Source organism: Gavialis gangeticus, unplaced genomic scaffold, assembly GCF_001723915.1.
Source record: "Gavialis gangeticus isolate Ggan-Ray unplaced genomic scaffold, GavGan_comp1, whole genome shotgun sequence".
Lineage (NCBI taxonomy): Eukaryota > Metazoa > Chordata > Crocodylia > Gavialidae > Gavialis > Gavialis gangeticus.
In genome coordinates, this window is record NW_017728993.1 from 11471600 (window position 1) to 11490390 (window position 18791).

Here is an 18791-nt window from a genome sequence, read left to right on the forward strand (position 1 = left end):
CGTCTTGTTTTACATTATTAATGCTTGTGCAGTGTTAGTCGTTATTTCAATTACTGTTTATTATGGGGCTCCTCCTTTGTGACTAATCATGTGTGCAATTTCATCTGACATCAAACAAAAGTATTGTAATCATAGCAACGGTAGTTAGGCTGCCAATTTTGTCATATCCAACAGAATGGACACATCACCGCCTACCAGAAGCAAACAAAGTTTTTTTTCTTTACCAAAGAAGAATGTGATAAGTAAATGTCTGCTGTTTAAATGTGAATTTCACAAAAGCATTTTTGCCTCAATTTTATTAGAAAGCATTTGTAAAAAATAGCCATGTGGGACAGAATATACTATGTTGCTTGCTTCCGGTTTTGTCATGCTACTGGATTCGCCTTGTTGCTAAGGAAGAGCAAAGGGGATCAGAGAACTTCAAACAAAAGTGGTAAAGTAAAAGTGAGACCTTTGGGATTTCTTATGCGGTATCCTTCAGTGCTTGCTTGTTGAGCTGCATTTGCTGGCTCAGCACCTTGTTAGGAATGAACCTATGAAATAATGGGATCCTGTTCTGCTGTTTTATATTCAAGCTCCAACTTCAGTGGATGGTTTAATCTGTTTTGGTGAGTTAACTAGATCATCATGCATTCGACCAGCTTGTTTACAAATCCATATGCAGTAGAAGTCCTACAGACAAAAAAAGAAGAACTGGTGGAAGGCATTAACAATCCGGACCATCTTCTTAACTGGTTGATAACCAATGGTATCTTTACACCAGAGAAAAAAATGGCTCTGTCGTACTACAGAACACGGATAGAAAAGAACTCGCGGGTTTTGGATATCCTGGCTTCTCAAGGTGAGCGAGCTTGCAGGCTGTTTTTTTATCCATGTTTAAAACAAGTAGAGCCAAATCTGTACAACAGTGTGAGGAGATATGTCAGTGATGTAAATGAAAGTATCGGTGATGCTAGAAGACAACTAGTAGGGTACCTACTTGAAAAGGACAAGGATTGGATTGAAAAGTCCAAAGAGCAACACAAAGAGAAGACAGATATTCCTAGACAGATAAAGAGAAAAAGGGTTATTAAAGAAAAATTTAAAGAAACACAAAGTTTGCCAGCAGCAAAAACGGAAAAGGACCATTCTGCTACTATTAGTATCTTTGGTGCAGCTGCAAAGGGTGATCTTTCTAACCTAGAGAAAATGCTGAAGGAGAATGATATTAATGCAGTCAACTCCTCATATGAAACACTCCTCCATATTGCAGCTGCTAATGGTCAGATTGCAGTAATGGAATATTTAATTAAAAAAGGTGCTAAGCTAGAAGTGAAGGATAGTCAAGGGAAAACACCACTCCACAGGGCTGCTGAAAAAGGCCACGATGATGCAGTGAAAGTGCTACTCCAAGCCGGTGCCTACATATATAGCTTAGATGAAGCAGCCAAAACTCCACTTCATTTGGCTGCACAGAACCACCACAGTCATATATTGAACAGGATCCTGAAAGAAGAGGCAAAGCTTTACAGGAACCAGCACAACTTCTTGCACATGGCAGCTCTCAAAGATGACAGCAGTTTGGCACAAATCATTTTAAAGAATGGTGCCGCAGTTGATGCAAAGGATGAGAAAGGGCAAAGTGCTTTGGGCTACGCTGTTTCCCGGGGATTTGAGAAGACTGTAAAAGTACTGCTCGAAGCTGGAGCTAGCATTGATTTCCATGTAATTGATGTAGCCTTCAATAGCAACAACCAATCCATTTTCGGAGTACTGTTAGAATATTTTAAAGGTTTGTCCCCTGACACAATGGTGTCAGCTCTTTTTAAAGCTGTTCAGAAGAACCTGCACGGCATTGTAGCAGCTTTAGTAGACAAAGGCACAGATATCAATGTCTACAACGAAACGGGGTACACGCCTTTACTCATGGCTTGTGAACTGGGTAAAACAGAGTCTGCAGAAGTGCTAATTGAAAAAGGAGCCAGCTTGAAGGAGAAGACGCCCAATTCAGACACGGCTTTACATTTAGCTGTTCAAGCTGGGGCAGTTTCCATCACTAGTCTGCTTCTAAGCAAAGGGATGAATGCTAACATCACAAGCCAGGGAGATCAAACCCCACTGCACATTGCTGCATTTCATAATAAGGAAGCACTCGTTGACATATTAATCAATGCTGGGGCCAAAATTAACGCTGTCACAAAGGAGTTAGTCACTCCTTTACATATTGCAAGCCAAAGGGGCAATGCTGATGTTGCTCAAAAACTGCTGCAGCATAAAGCCAATGTTAATGTTAAGGATAAGCAGTCAAAGACACCCTTACATCTTGCTACTGAATTAGGAGATCGTGCAATGGTGGAGTTGCTTATTAATTCCAATGCTGACATCAGTGTCACAGACAAGGAGAAGAAGACGCCTCTTCACATGGCAGCTATGGGAAATGATCTCAATATAGTTAAACTTCTCTTAGCCAAAAAAGCCAGATTTGGGGTTAAGGACATGGATGGTTGCACACCAATGCATTATGCAAGCATCAAAGGCAATGCAGAGATAGTAAAACTCCTCCTGATGGAAGGGAAGAATAAACATGTCGATGACAAAAATATCTGGAGAAAGACTCCACTGCATCTTGCAGCAGAACACGGGCACAGTGACTTGATAAATTTGTTGTTGAGCCATGGGTCAGCCATTAATGCTTTAGATAACAACAAAGATACCCCATTGCACTGTGCTTGCAAAGCCGGTCGTTTTAACTCTGTAAATTCACTTGTAAGCTGGTCTCAGGGAGAGAAAGCAAACTTACAAGCCACTAACAGCCTCGGAAAGACTCCACTGCAAGTAGCAGAATTTAACACAACTGAAAACCAAGCTCAGATTGTAACGCTTTTGAAAAAGAAAATGTTCATAACAAAATGAATTTACAGGAGATATAAATAAAACTATGTACCAGTATTTAAGTAAAAGATTATTAGTTCATACCACCTGCGTGGTAGCATATTGCTTTCTTAGTTCAATCTGTTAAATTTTATCTGTATAAAAGGCATCATACTGACAAGGGTAAGGAAAACTAAAAAGAATGCTGGGGCTCATATAATGATTGCTGAAAAAAAGAATCTATTTTTAATCTACATAGTGATGCCAACTGTCCCCATTTTATTGTATATAATAATATATTGCGCCTTTCTTGAAGCATGAGCTTTAGCAGTTATGCAAGTAAAAATTCCATCTTTTATTTTAAATCATAAGTTTCTCGCTATTGTGTTTTTGGAGAAAACCTTGAAGATGTGGATCCCACCAACTCAGAAAACCAAAATGAAAATAAGCCACATGAATTTACTACTAAAATTCCCACGAATTTTCAGACATTCATGATTTTTTTTGAGCGTGACAGTATTTTTGAATGGTTGGAATCAGCAACGCTCTACTAGAAACCACAAGTTAAAAAGTAAAAAATGTGCTTAGTGTTGATGGATAATACTCATGATTATGTTTAGCCTAATTATAAAGCTACCGTTTGGTTAAATCGTAATTGTATTAAATTTCTTCTTTAATGTTAGAAATATATAATTATAACATTAATTTCCATTTTAATTATTATGCTACTTACTTGCTGCAGTTCTCTGGAGAACTGCATAACTAATGACAATGGTCAGTTCTTCTGTAGTTTATAAGGAGTTCATCTTTCAAGACCCCCCATTCCAATATAAAGCTGGGATGGTTAGATTACCAATACTGCAATTAAACGTTTATTGGTTTAAAATAAAGTATTTCATTGGACTTCTCTCTTACATGGAGGTATTTCTATTTCTTGTGGGCTGTGAAAAATCTTATTTTTTTTAATAAAAAGACCTGATTTTTTTTCCTGATCATGATCCTTACCTTTGCAAAGTTTGACTTTGCCATCATTGGCTACATCCAGATGAGTATGACTGTGTGGTATGTGGCACTGGAGACACATCTGCAGCGCCACATACTGCATATTCAGCTGTTCTCTGCACTGCAAAGTAGCAGTGCGGGGTGGGTTTTTGACCCCCAGGGATCTCAGGGTCAAAAAAACCCGTGCAAAAAAACAAACTGCAGAGAAGCACATGTGGGGGCAGCATGCATGGCCCAAAACTGGGGCCTGGATGGCTGGAGCCACACTCTAGCTTGCCAGCCGGGCTCCAAGCAGCAGGATCGCCACTGCTGCAGCCCCAGAAGGCCCCAGGACCCCAGGTAAGGGTAGCCCAGGGTGACCTGCCTAGGGTAACCTGCCATGCTCCAGAGGGCATGTGGCACAGGCGTTCCCTGCCCTGGGGACAAGTAGCAGTGCCACAAGGACAAACATCCGCACTCATGTCGATGCGGCAATTATGTCTATTTAATTAGCACAAAGAATAGAAAGTCTCTTACAGCCCTAACAAGTCAAAGCCACCTGAAAAAAACACCTTTCAATATATTCCAAGAAATAGGGCTTGCTGCCACCAGAGCACCATAAAATCCAAATGGCTTCTCACAGTCTAACTTCTCAGCATTTTCTTATGTTACGTAATAAGTTTGGGTTCATAACATCAGCCCAAGGGGAGCAGTGTCTTTGCATGTCCTGCAGGGTAAGATTTTTGGAGGTCACTCCCCTGGGGCTGTAGTAATTCATTTGTGCTGAGCCCCGCTGGGCTCAGGGGCAGTCCCTACTGGGAAGGCTGACAGCAGGAGCGGTTTTCCATTTTTATTCGGAAGACAGTGCTGAGTCCTTCTGCAAACCAGTGGGCCACAGCTCTTCATTTCCCTATAGGCACAAGCCCGAGGGCACTGGTTTGCAACCTTTTTTGACCCAAGGCAACCCTTGACTCGGGCCTCAGCCCTTGGGGCTGGGGCACGTCTCTTTTGAGTGGAAACTGAGGGCAATGGGTTGATTTAGTTTGCAGATGAGATGACTGACGGGGGATTGAGTAGCAGCATTTCATCATGTGAAGGGCAGTTGCCAAGAGGATGGGGCTGGACGGTTCTCAGTGGTGGCAGGTGACAGAACAAGGAGCAATGGGCTCAAGCATGAACACCGCGCACCCCCAGAGGCTGGAGGGGCACGGCGACCACCTGCAGGCAGCAGCACCGACGTTGGTGGCGGTGATTGGGGAGCTCCCGTAGGCACCCGCGGCGGTGTCGGTGGCAGGGAACAGGGGGGCGAGCGCCGACCTGCAGTCAGCGACCACCTACAGATGCCGCTGGCAGTGTTAGCAGCAATGGGGGGGAGGGTGGCAATGGTGCTTTTGGCAGGCGGTGCACTGCCAAGCTCGGGGGGTGCGCATGCATGCCCTGCACATCCCCAGTGGGCTCAAGTTGTAGGAGGGGAAATTGCGGCTGGATATTGGGAAAATCTTAGGTTGACTATTGAGAAAAACTTTGGTTGGATATTGGGAAAACCTCTCACTAGGAGGGTGCTGAAGCACTGGAACAGGCTCCCTAGAGAGGCTGTCCCTGCTGCCCCCAAACTCAGAGGCAGGGCATGACATTCAGCGCCTCCCACGGCGCTAGGACCCAGCGAGGCCGTCTTCAGCGGGCAGAAAACGGGCAGCGACTTCGCTCCTTGCTTCCGCGCCTGCGCGGAGGGAACCCAAGCGGAGGGGGAGGAGTGGGCCAAGCCGCGTCCTCTCGCGAGAGCTGGCGAAGGCGGGCATCATGGCGGCCGCGGAGGAGGCGGATGTGGATGTCGAGGGGGACGCGGCGATGGCGGCTGGCGGTGGGCAGCCGGGGTGAGCGCGGGCCTGGGAGCGGGTCGGGCCAGGCTGCTGCCTCCGAGCCTGCTTCTGCGTCAACTGGCCGCGGCGTTGCCAGGTCTTAAATGGGAAACGTATCGGAGCCGTCAAAGGACCGGATTTGCTGTAAAAAACATCGTTCACTGGGGGGGGGTGCAAATGTGTGCAAATAAGTGTGCAAGTAGGTGTGATTGACTTCCTATCGCTCACTGTAAGATGCAAGTGAGTGAGGCCCAGGTTATCCACGTTATTTATTTGGAGGCAAGGGGTTGTGCTGGCGTCAGCCTCGTTGCTGTTTGGGGCCAGGAAGGGATTCGCCCCCACGGTCAGCTATGGGCTGAGGGGGGAGTTTGCCTTCCTCGGTCGCGGGCGTGGGTCAGTGCCTGGCATCTCGTGAGCCGAGACCGACAGCATTTCTCAGAAGGTGGACGTTGGTTTCCCTGCGAGCGGTTCAGGCGTTAGGTCTGTGTTGTGTCGGGGTTGCCGATGGTAGGATTATGTCCAGTTTAGGTTGGATAGGGATGATCCTGCCTTGGGCAGGGGGTTGGATTGAGGGGTCTCTTCCAGCCCCAATTCTCTAGGTTTCTTTGGTTCTCTGTGATACCCTCAAATATGGTTAATTGCTTACTGAATACAGCTTGAGTTAAGTCACTTAGAAGCATTGCGTTTCCACCAAAAGAATTGCAGGTCTCCCAGTAGAAACCACAAGAGTATTAGGCATTCGCCCAGTTTCTCCCGGAACAAGGATGGCGGCACTAGGAGAAAAACAGCCTCTCTCTGACCTGGTAGAGGTCTTTCCAGGGAGAGTTTCTCCTGGGAGAGTGAGTGCCTGGATGCTTCTCCCTTTGCTTGACTCCTCCTGGGGCTCAGGCGGAGTTGAGTGGTGGAGAAATGCTTCTCCGTGCCCTCCTAAGCCTGGGGAGGCAGGGGGAATGGCTGCTGTTTGTCTGCCCTCCCAGTCCAGGGAGGAGTTTGAGTGGTGGGGAAAAGCTCCTGTGCCTTCAGGTCAGGGTCGCCCTGATCTGGACAAGGGGAATTGGGGGAGCGGTGTAGGCTGGCAGGGAGAGGAGGTGCAGCTGCCTGCTGCTTCTTGCATCAGAGTCCTGAAGGTGAGAAGCGCTGCTTGCTCCTTGCCCATTCCTCAGACCAGCTTCCTTGGTGTGAGGAGCGTGCACGGGCTGTGCTACGCTGCTTAGTCCGTTTGGCTCCTGGGCACTGGGAACCAGGCAGAGTGAGCAGATGCTGGTCGTTCCCTGTCCTCTCCTGACACAGGGATCCTGGGTGTGAGGATCAGGTTTTGCACTGCTGCTCCAGTCCTTGTCCCCCAGGAATGGGGGACTAGAGCAGGTAACCCTGGTCTGAGAAGCACAAGGGATGGGGCAGCTGCAGATTGAGCACCTGTATTGCTTGCTTTCCTGCAAACATTTCTAGCAGTGAAAGTTTTGAATGAATGACTGTTCATGGCCTCAGCTGACTTAGCTGATGGTGTTTAACATACAGGCAGTCCTCAGACTTATGACACAATTGGTTCCTGAAAACTGCGTGGTAAGTTGAAATATTGTAACTCAGAACCCATTTTCCCATAGGAAACAATGTTATAAATAGGGGATTGGTTCCTGAACCAAGGCCCGATACCCTGTTTTCACCAAAAATACCCCAAAATTTTGTACATGATCAATTATAGATGAGTAATATAGCTACATTCATGTATTTATATTGTAAATAGCAATCATATTGATTTGGAAGGATTTCTTTGAGGTGACTTTGCTGGACTTTTTGAAGGGTTCTTGGCTGGAGTCTTCTCAGCAGTCCTGGCTGCAGGTTTTTCTGGAGTCTTGTCTGCTTTCTTAAAGAAAGTGTCCAAGGAAGTTTGGACAGATGTTCTCCAGGGAGATGGGCAACGCAGCAAACTTGTTTGCTGGTGTGGCTTGGCGTCAAATCAAGCGTAAAGTTGAAACTGATGTCAGAAAGTTGAAACAGGGTGACAATTTATAAACATTTTAAGTACGAAACGTTGTAACATGAAACATTGTAAGTTGAGGACTGCCTGTACTTAAGTAATTATTTCTGTTACTGTAAGGCTTGTTCCTTAATTCCCTAAAGCAGTGACTTTCCAACTCCTTTTGCCATGTACGTTTTATCTGCAAAACATTTGTGCTCATACCTCTGTCCCAGGTGTCTCTGTATGTTAGCTCCTTAGTTAGGAAGAGGGACATAGACATGAATACGTGGCAACACTGTTACTCACTGTTTGTACCTCGTGGCAAAGCACCTTGTACCCCAGTTTGAATACTACTGCCCTAAGTTATTGATTCTATCACAGTATGGGATATGTTATGAATAGTTTCTTGCATAAGTTATCAGCTCTGTCTCATATTAAAGACAAAAATTGAATTTTAATTCCGTATTATATTTCACTTACCGGTTTCTGTTTGGAAATTTTGGACCTTTATGAGACAGTTTTTATTTTTGTTTTACAAACGGGGAAATCAATACATGAGGGTTAAGGGAAGACATGGGCTTTTTGACATGGGCTTTTTGTGCTGTTACAGTTGAAAATAAAACTTCAGTCTTGTAACGGCCTGGAAAGTTAATGGGGGGAGGGTGGTAAAATGAAAGAAATGAGAAAAAAAAAAAAAAGAAGAATGTTAAAAAGAAATTAGAGGAATAAGTTAAAGAATGTCTCGCACAACCTGGCTAGCTGGCATGTGCTCTGCAGGCTGTTTGCATGGGGTTGCCCCCCTATGGGTGGGAATGTCACACCCCTGGGGGCTGGAGAGAAACCTGCCCTGGAGTGGCATTACTTTAAGCTGCCTAAAGTGTGGTTAAAACTAGTTTCAGGTGTTAATGTGTGGACAGTTCAGGGGTTAAGCTCCAGGAGCTGTGTAAAATTAATGTGTAACAAGGCCCTAACTCCCAAGCAATTCTTATGTCTTTGTTTATCTGTTTGTTTCACAAGTTCACTTCCACTTTTAATTTTCAGTCTCTTTCAGAAAAAAATTTTTACTTTTACTAAAACAAATTGTTTCTGGCAGTACTTTACATGTGTATTTGCAGTGAGTAGGGAGGCATGCAATTAATAAGGGCTCTGACATCTGGGAAAGTATTAAAGAGAGGCTTGTTTTCTTGGGGTTACCCTTTATGTTTAGTAAAATGTTAAAGAATGGGTCTAGAGAATATAATACTATAATACTGCATTAATTTTTGGATTCTATGTACTTCTCATGTGAATGAATACAAGCTGCATTATAATTAGGGACCTATCAAAATTGAGGAAGCAGGCAGCTGACTTTGCTGGTCAGTGTTGGGGCCAGCTGCCATTTTTGTGGGCTTATCAGCAGGGTCCTCCCATGCCTGTGGCCAATGAGTTCTGGGATCCTGCCCTCTGCTGTAGATTGGCAGGTGGCCTGCAACCGCGGCTTGATTATAGGGGTGTATCGATAAAGATTTTCTTGGCAGATATGATAGCTGATTATTAACCAACCATATTGGCCAGTGCTGATCCTATAACCAGTTTACTTTAAAATGACATAAATAAGCTTTTTGTTTTTTGCATGTTCCAGTGGCCTCCTGTGTCACATGTACTGGCACGGGGGCGCTTATAAATGGAGTAGAGCCGAATGGAGCAAGGGCGGATGCAGGTACCTGATGTGGGCTCGGGGCTCTGCTCTGCTTCCTTTGCCCCAGGAGCCGTGTACTGGCCGCGTGCACAACTCGCTGCCCCCACTGCTGCTAGGCAGGCAGGGAGCATGTAGCTGGCTCCCACGGGAAAGGCAGCAGAGACCCCTGAGCCCACAGCAAAAAGTCTGCATCTGCTCTGCGCACGAATCTGGGGGGAGCACATCTCCCTCACACAACTCCCATGAGGGGTGCGCGCAGTGGTGGAGAGCTCCGCCCTTCCCATGCCTTCTGGGCTATAGCTTCGTTCTTCCTGCCTTGGCCCTGGGTTGCAAGCAGGACCCTTTGCAGGCTAGAATGCTGCCCACCTGCAAGGGGGAGCTTGCCGTTTCCCGAGGGAACCCAGGCATCTGGGGACCCTGGCCCTGCAGGGGGGAGAGGGAACCCAGGTGTCCAGGGCCCTGGCCAGAAGGCATAATTATCAGTAAACATTATCAGCTATAATGACCAAAAAGGGTGCTAGTCCATAATGTTGTTTCCCCTTTTATCGGTGCCGAACTGATAGGCAACAGATATATGGTGTGCATGTATTTAATTACCCTGATTAAACCTGCGGAAGCCATTAATTGACCCATTATTAAGCAATCTAAGCATTCTATTAAACTTTAAACTGAAACGTCTTATGAAATTAAAGTTATAAACACCATGAAATGTAACTAATACCATTACCATACGTTATTTAATGGTGTTGTAAAAAGGAGTTTACTCAGTGCTAACCGTGAGACAGGCAATTCATGCTAGCTTTTAAAAGTTAACATGCAGCATCCACCAGCAGTCACTGCTGACATCTCTAGCTCTGCAAAGTGAACACTTGTCTCTACGTGGAGATGGCATATTCGGCATCCACTGAGTTGATTGGGATGGTGAGACAGCATTTTGCTAGGGTGTGCAGATGTGGAAACAAGTCACCGAGTCCCAAAACACTTGCAGGCATCTGGCGCTCTTTGACACAGTTTACATAAGTGGCGCATTTCTTGTCATGCTCTTTCCCCCATCCAGGGATTGATTTAATTCATTAGCTGAGGGTCATAGCTCAGAACAGGCACCTAGTTGGGGTGTCAGGTGTGAGCAGCAGTAAAAAAGGAGACAGCTGGTTGTCTGAACCATGGTGGCAGTGTTGGGTTGTACCTGTAGTACTGGTTCAGCTTTACAGCTGTTGCCTGGAACAGGTCTCTTTTCCACTGAATTTTCATGTTGACGGCTTAACAGTTCTTGTGACGCCATATCTTTGACCCGACTTATCAAATCTATCAGCTTGTTTTGTGCATGGCACATCACAACCTGCCAGCCTTCAAATCATGGTAGAAACTCTCTGAACTGGGTGGCATTTTCACCACAAACTTCACTTGATCTTGAATGGCTTCCTGTTCCAAGAGACTGCATAACTTAAGCATGCACTGTGCGCCGGGTGTGATTTCCAGCACCTCGCTCACAAAGTGGTTGTAGTACCGCATGTGCTTGTGTGGCAACAGACCATGTTGAACCACGAATTCCACCTGGTGATCTGATCACAGGCTCAGATGACAGCAAACGCAGTCGCATGTGGGTCCCCACTTTGACTGGCAAGGGAAATCCTGTCCCAGCGCTAATGGCCTGGATGGTGCTTGGAGGAGGACACCAGGCTGTCTGCATTGGGGAACTGAGTACACTAGATGCCGCTTGCTAAAGACAGGATGTGCACATTACGGGTGACGTTAATTGTTTTGGGCAGTACATCAATTCCTTGGAGCACATCAAAGAAAGCCTTGCACTTATATGTGGCATTGTTGGTCAGAAATGCTGCGATCTTGTTCAATTCTAAGCCATAGTTGATGACTGTCTTCACTACAGCCTGAGCCCTGGTAGATAAATTGACAGGTGTGAGTTGGACTGGCTCTGTTTGAAAAACAGGCAGGTAGCCTGTCTGTCCAGCTCGCAAGTACAAGTAAAATATGCAGCACATAGTTACCTTGAGGGATGGCACCTTCATTGGGCATCGTGGAGAAGGATTCATACTCTGCCAGTGGTGATTTTGGGGGCTGTATGTCTGAAGCAGTCACTGCAGGGAGACAGTTTTGCCGAAGCTTGTTCACACATGCAAAACTGCCAGCCTTTTGGACCTTTTTGGTTCAGGTAGTCCCTTAACTTAGGGCGATCAAGTTTGCCCAGCGGAATGGTTGCCACTGCAAAAGCCTCCACAAGGGAAAATGCTGCTGCTCACCTTGCCAAGCTGCTTTATGTGGTCCTTTTAAAAAGTGAGGACATGGTCACTTGTTTCTTGCTCTGACCTTCAGCCTCTGCAGCAGCCTTTCGGTTGACGTGAGCCGAGGACTCTAAGCGTCGATCTACGCTGGTTTTCAGAGGCGCGTTGTAGGCGGTATGGAACAGCCTGCTTCCATCTCTGTGCCAGGTCCCTGCAGGATATGGTCTTGCATAGTTCAGAGCTGAAATGTATTTGGCCCTTCTGGAGAATTTCTTCACACTGTTCATCCCTGCTCAATCCTCCTTGGGCTGCAGCTTGTCTCTGGGTGCTGAAAAGGTGGTGCCAAAACCCTGTTGCTTTCCTGCCTGGCCAGGGCTGGCGCCTGTACTGAGCCTGCGTCAGGCTTGGCCTCTCATTTGCTCCCCGTTACCCCCCTTTTCGCTCCTGTGCTCCAAGACTTCAGGTTCACCCCCCCTTCCTCCCCTTTCCTTTCCTTGTTGGTAACTTAATTTTTTTGTAGTGAGCCCACCAAAATTGCAAAGGCCTCTGTTTTTCACAGAAAATGCTTGATTTTGTGTTTTCTGCAAAAAAAGAAAATGCAGTATTGCCACTTTCGTAGGTCCCTAATTATAATGGTTCAAATTATAGCTCTTCTGACAAGGTACCTGATTTGAAAAAAATAATAATATTTTCATTAATAAAGATGTACATTTTTATTTTCCGATATATTTTTCCCTTTAAAAGGATTGGTATTTTTATTACAGAGATTATGGCAATACCGCTTCGGGCTTATTGCAGGATCACTACCTCGATTCATCTTGGAAAACAGATAACGGCCTCGTAAGTCATTCTTTAATGGATAGTGCCTCTTTCTGAGAGCTTTTTATAGCATCTGGGTTTCCCCTCTTCACTGTTTTTAAAATACAAATTAATATTTTTTACAGCCATGGACACTGGATAGCACCATCAGTGAGGAGAACAGGGCTGTTATTGAGAAAATGTTGCTGGAAGAAGAGTATCCTTTCATTGGCTTGTTTCTGTCTGTTCCTAGAAGGACATAGGAAAACCCACGGTTTTGCTATGTAGTAGATATATTGTGGACTGATTTTTTGGAGAGAAGGGTGTTACTGATGTTGCCTGAAGCCCTGTGATCTAGTAGTAAGATCGTGGAAGTGGTAGATGGGATACCTGAATTCTGTCATTTGGCTCCCCGCCCCGCTTGCAGCTTCATTTGACTTTAACGAGTCTTTTTTCATGTCTTTTTCCATCTTCATTGCCAAATCCACTTTAATACCTTATATGGGTGTTATGAAGATTATTTAATGTTTGTGAAATACAGTCCTTTACTCAAATGACTGAATCTAGATAATTGCAAGGCATTATTTCACGAGAATGTTTTTCCTTCCTTTTTGTGATAACGTATTTAGCAGAAGTCACAGATTTGTTGGACTCTGACAGGGCCTTGCTATGAATGCTTCTGCTGTGACCTTGCCTTAATGCCCACATCTACACCACCCCAGCCCCCAAGAGAATGCTCTGAATGGCATATTATGTTACTTAATATGATGTCTAACTTCCAGATAGTTCAGTTGTCCTGACCTTCATCAGTCTTGTGATTTATTTTTTTTCCTCTTCTTAATTCTGTCTCTTGTTTTTGATGATAAAGGTCTTGCAGTGCAAGGATACTCTACAGCTAGTTTAGCAAACACTTTACAGGCTTTTGCAATATGAGCCCTCTTAATATTGCTGACACAACTAATTTCAGCAAGCTGGTTAGGTGACTGGATTAGGAAACATGGGCTGCCTTGTTTCCCTGTCCTCTTTTTTCCTTTTGGAGTTTAGTAGTATAGAAGAAAACACAGATTTAAAGTGACAGTGTTTTTTCAGGGAAATAAATTATTCAGACTTGTATTGCAAGGTGTTTGAAAGGAGAAGAAAATTACCTTAATACAGTTTCCAAGTAAAAAGGGGAAAAAGCTACGGCGGAAACAGACTGGTTGACTTACTCAAAATCATATGAGTCTGTGGTGTAGAAAGTGAAGTAGGCATCCCTTCATTTGTTAACTCAGTATCTTGTAAAACATTCAGTATTTCAGTTCTAGTTTTGAAAGCATGACATGCAATAAATTATAAATGGATATAGTTTGACAGAATGTTTACATGTGTGTTGTTCTGTTTCGTGCATCCCAAATTTCCTTAGCAGAAATGACAGGTATTATTTGTCAAATAAATCACTTCCAGAAAAAATATGGCTTGAACAGAAGGAAGCTGAAAAAAAGTCCATGAAAAGGTGAAATCCCTTTTAGGGGAAAGTAATGGTGAAAGATGAGACTTTAGGAGAAATGTGTTGATTCTTTAATTATGAATATATTTAAATATATATGTTTCCTTAAAAGAACAAGAGTCACTACTTAACTTCTGGTTGAATTGTGTTTTATATTTTGCAGCCCACATAAGAAAACAGGAAAGGTCATGTACGTACTTTTTAATTATTGAATTGTATTTTTAAATGGTCTTTCTGATTTATGTTAAGTTGCAGTGTATGTGCAAGGTATGCACTATGAAAGGTATGTGTGTATCTCTTCTTTATCAGTCTTGTGTATCTAGCTATGTTGGATTGTTAAACAACGGTTTTATTTGTCAGACCACTTGTAGTCAAATACAAATATCTTAAACACTTTTTTTTTTTTTTGCTGTAGCACACATCCCCATCACAAAACCCCCCATTACAGTTGGGCCCATGCCTGCTTATCCCAAAATTACTGCAAGTTATTTTAATTTGGAGATGAGCGCAAGATATTTACTTGTTCTTTTAGGGCACGGTCACCTACGAAATCAGCTAGTTACTCACTGAAATGGACAATAGAAGAAAAAGAGCTGTTTGAACAAGGACTGGTAAGATAACATATTTTTGGTGTTTTGTTTTATTTCTGCACAGCTATCAGTAGGCTATCTTAATTGTTAATGTTTCTTTCATAAAAATAGTTCTGCTTAAAAACTTTAAAAAATGGATACCATGACACAGCTATTTTTGTTTAACCTTATGGCATGGTAAATCAGGCATACTTAGGCCATGGTCCGACCCTCAGACTAGTGGTAGATGCATCGTACTGTCAGGATGGCTTGGGCTGAGCACACAAGTTTTGCTGGCGCAGGATCGCTTGCAGGTTTGAAACAATAATGTCCCAGGTCTGCTGTCTTTTGTCAGGTATAGTATTACAATTGCTACACAGCAATTTAAATGAAAATATCAATTTAGTGGGAGGCAAGGATTTTTTGGGGTCGAACCTTTTATTGGACCAATTATATGGTATGAATAAAATTAGATGAGCCTGTCTAACTGTGTATTAGATCTGATGAAGGATGCCTTGCATTTGAAAGCTTGTTTAACTTTATCCCATCCGTGTATGTGGTCCAGTAAAAGATATCGCACACAAATATCTTTGCTTCTCACACAATTCCTGGACCACCATGGCTACAATGTGACTCTGACACTACCGAATTTAGTAGGACCCTGTTAATAGAAACTAGCCAATTCAAGTTTGGTGCTTTTGACACTACTGTAAGCTCTCTGAAGCTCTTTATTTTATTTCCATACAGGGCCTAGCACAATAAAGTCTCAACCTGTTCAGGCTTTTGGGCACTAATATAGTATCTGTAATAAATACACCAAGTTGTGAACTGGCCTGCTGATTTTGTGACTTACCAATACCTTAGTTACTACTTGGATGGATGACTGCCTGTTATGTTTTGACCTTTTTGCATGGTTTTGGTTGGCTGTTAAAGTGGTTCAGTAAATTGAACTTGCATTTACAGGATTAAAATGTAATTTGTCGTAACACTCTGCAAATACTGCTAATCCTGCAAATGCTTAATTAGCTTTCCTGGGATTCTTTCTGACAGTAGGCAGTCTTCTCTGTATTGTGTTCAAGAGCGATTTCCAGGTAAGGAAAGGTACTTAGTGATGCTTCAGAGAGCATAGTTTCTGGCTTTCTGGTGCCTAGGTAATAGGATTTATTTTTTCTTTTTGAATCACAAATTGCTTCTGTAAACCCATTTTCATGTATTAAATTGATACAAAATATGATAAATGTATTAAATATGATACAAAATAAGGTGACAAAAAGTGAAGGATGACAAAAATAGTGAGGGGGCTGGGGACATGATTTATGAGGAAAGACAGGGAACTGGGCGTATTTAGTTTAGAGGAGACTGAGAGGTTATTTAATAGCTGTTTTCAACTACCTGAAGGGAGGTTCAAAAGAGGATGGAGCTAGATGGTTCTCAGTGGTGGCAGATGACAAAACAAGGAGTAATGGTTTCAAGTTGCAGCAAGGGAAATTTTATGTTAGATATTAAGAAGAATTTTCTCACCAGGAGGGTAGTAAAACACTGGAATAGGTCACCTAGATAGGTGGTAGAAGCTCCATCCTTTGGGGTTTTCAAAACCCAGGTAGACAAAGCTTTTGTTGGGATGATCTGGTTGGGGCTGTTCCTGCTTTGAGCAGTTGGACTAAATGATCTCCTGAGGTCCCTTCCAACCCTAACTTTCTATGATCCTATAATGTGTTAGAAATCAGTAGTGTTTTTTACCTCTTTTGTTAAATTAGGCTAAATTTGGCAGAAGGTGGACAAAAATTGCCAAGCTGATTGGAAGTCGCACTGTTTTACAAGTGAAGAGCTATGCAAGACAGTTTTTTAAGAACAAGGTACAGTGAAATGTCTTTTTTTAGTTACCAGAAAAAGCAGTACAGCAGTATGTTTCTTTACACGTACTTGGAAAGAAAACATGAATATGTGGTATGTTATCATTACAATACCTTTACCTTGTAACCTTGCTTTTAAAAGAAAACATAAAGTGTGCTTATCTACACATTTAGGACCAAAATCTGACCTGATTTAGGTATGAATAAACAAGCAAAGTAAAAGGGGGTTAGGAGGGTCTTACCTTGTGCCAGGTGTTCTGCAGACACTTTCATTCAAGAAAAAGCCACCTCACTATAGTACCCTTCTAGCACGGAACAGCAACTGACATTCGGCCAGCTTACTATAGAACAACTTGTGCATGGTAAGTAAGCCCTTACTTCCCCCTCTTGCTTAGGATATAGGTATGGACAGACAAACAAATCAGAATTATTCAAATCTTGTTGGCAGTCCTTTTTTATAAACAATATTTTTGGCTTTACTGATGCTTGTAACTTGGGTGGATTATTTGACTGAAAACAGATTTCTCTTCAAATACTCAGAAGTTTGAACTGTCCAGTATTATTTCAGCTCTACATATCACCTGAAGTCTTAAACAACTTTTCTTAAATGCCACTTGAATTTATAATGTTGTATAAGCACCTAAAAGTCTTTAAGTTTTTACTTAAGAAAAAAAATAACTATCAGAAAGCAGTAGTCCTTTTCATCTGTATTTCATCTTTGCTATATGTTGGGGAATGCTTAATTTTTCTAAAATCCATTTATATTTTTATCAGGCAAAGATTGATGACACTGAAAAAGAGGACCAAAGTGAGTACAGCAGCACTAGCTTTCCAATAGATGATGAGAATGGAGAAAAGGCAGAGACTTGGGCCCTTACAAACCTGAGGGGCCGTGCAGACCCCAACCTAAATGCAGTGAAAATTGAAAAACTGTCTGATGATGAAGAGGTAGACATTACCGATGAAATGGATGAGCTGCTTGCTTATGCACCCCAGCAGGAACCTGAAAAGTTTAAATTAACCGATAGTCACAAGAGTCTAATTCAAGAAACTGGTGGAAGAGAACACACGTGTTCTTCTGTCTACAACTCTGCAATTCCTTTAACTGCAGAAGACCTTTTAAAGACTGAGCAAGGCAAGGTGGAAACACTGGAACTTTCAAATGTTGTGATGACTTGCTCTGAGAAGCAGAGCATAAATGGTGATGAATCTGTGAAATCAGAGTATTGGCAATTTAACAAATTTCCTGAGAGAAATGAGCAAGACCAAAGAGGAACTTTTCATGGCGGCAGGCAGTGGGCTGGTCAAGAGCTTAATGAAGAACAGAAGAACTTGGCTGATACTGAAATGCTTTTCCACTCTTCCCATCAAGTGGATGAAGAGAATCAAGAGGAAGCAGAGGAGCTTAAGCCACCAGAACAGGAAGTGGAAATTGATAGGAATGTCATCCTGGAAGAAGAGAAACAAGCTATTCCTGAATTTTTTGAGGGACGGCAGGCCAAAACTCCAGAGCGCTACTTGAAGATTAGAAATTACATTTTGGATCAGTGGTAAGATATATATATTTTGATTTCATTTTATGAAGTAAGTGATTAAGTGCTGCTTTGCTGCAGTTAGGATAGAGAGGTTGTTTGGTGTTGATGGCCCAGAATACTGCTGTGATGTTTTGGCTGTTTTCACAAGATTATGACCAGTGCTACTTGTTTCCAAGCAGATAACCCCTCATCCTTTCTGTCGTCTTGATTTTCTTACGGAGACATTTTGCAGTCAAACATTTAAAGCGTGTTCCAAACAAATGATGTTTATCCAATTGTTGTGTATTCAGTGCATTACATTAGGCAGGGAAGAGAAAACAGAGCAATATTAATCAGTGTACAACATTACAACTAGGTGATTAGGGATAGCTAGTGGGGAAGCATATGAGACTATGGGCATGTTTCTGATGCATGTTTTATGTCTTTTGAGTCCCATCCTTCAGATTTTACTCACACTGAAGCCATTCCTTACTTAGAGATCTAATACATACTAATTCTTTCCTATTCTCCTGCAGGAGACTGGAAGACTAAATTTATAGCAAGAGTGGTCTGTATTAGCAAATAATATTGAACAAAACCAAACCATTTTTTAAATTAGTTTTTTCTAAACATGGAGTAATACTCAGACACTTGATTAATTTTCCAATGCATTTGATTTGAGCCTTTTTAAGGAACCTATTTATTGCTGTGACAGGGTAATTCACCAAGTGGTTTGTCCTCCTGTGGCTTCATTTTGATTTGTAATTTTATAAGCTTTTAAAATGTTACTGTTTCCTTTCACCTTCAGTTTAGCTGCCTTATAAATTAATTATTGCCTTATGCACTAGCTCCAGGGTAACTGTAAGCTTTTGTATTTCTAAAGAAAAATGTGATAGACCTCCAATTTTAGTTTAAAAAGCAGTAAATGTTAGTGTAACAAATCAATGTGCAAGAATCTCTTCTGTTAATAAGTTGTTTGCATCAGGTAGGTAAAATAATTGGT

At 42.9% G+C, this 18791-nt stretch overlaps 2 protein-coding genes across 3 annotated transcripts in view; both read left to right on the forward strand.

The window, feature by feature from the left end:
• The first annotated feature begins 220 nt into the window (after positions 1–220).
• On the forward strand, positions 221–3708 carry LOC109305371 (ankyrin-3-like). The gene has a single exon (XM_019528370.1). It carries the CDS (start codon positions 628–630, stop codon positions 2890–2892), a length of 2265 nt encoding a protein of 754 aa, XP_019383915.1. The 5' UTR covers positions 221–627; the 3' UTR covers positions 2893–3708.
• Positions 3709–5611: 1903 nt separating this feature from the next.
• The window catches only part of MYSM1 (Myb like, SWIRM and MPN domains 1), a 32892-nt gene continuing 19712 nt past the window's right edge, over positions 5612–18791 (forward strand). For both annotated transcript variants that reach the window (XM_019501220.1, XM_019501221.1), the window contains exons 1-8: positions 5612–5705; positions 12333–12408; positions 12513–12583; positions 13781–13858; positions 14016–14042; positions 14385–14463; positions 16179–16277; positions 17049–17824. In XM_019501220.1, the coding sequence (XP_019356765.1) occupies positions 5632–5705; positions 12333–12408; positions 12513–12583; positions 13781–13858; positions 14016–14042; positions 14385–14463; positions 16179–16277; positions 17049–17824 (1280 nt within the window). In that variant the 5' untranslated portion in view covers positions 5612–5631. The remainder of the gene's footprint in view (positions 5706–12332; positions 12409–12512; positions 12584–13780; positions 13859–14015; positions 14043–14384; positions 14464–16178; positions 16278–17048; positions 17825–18791) is intronic.

Bases quoted from the DNA above. Each gene is read 5' to 3' on its own strand.
- LOC109305371 (XM_019528370.1), top strand. From the start codon at position 628: ATGCATTCGACCAGCTTGTTTACAAATCCATATGCAGTAGAAGTCCTA.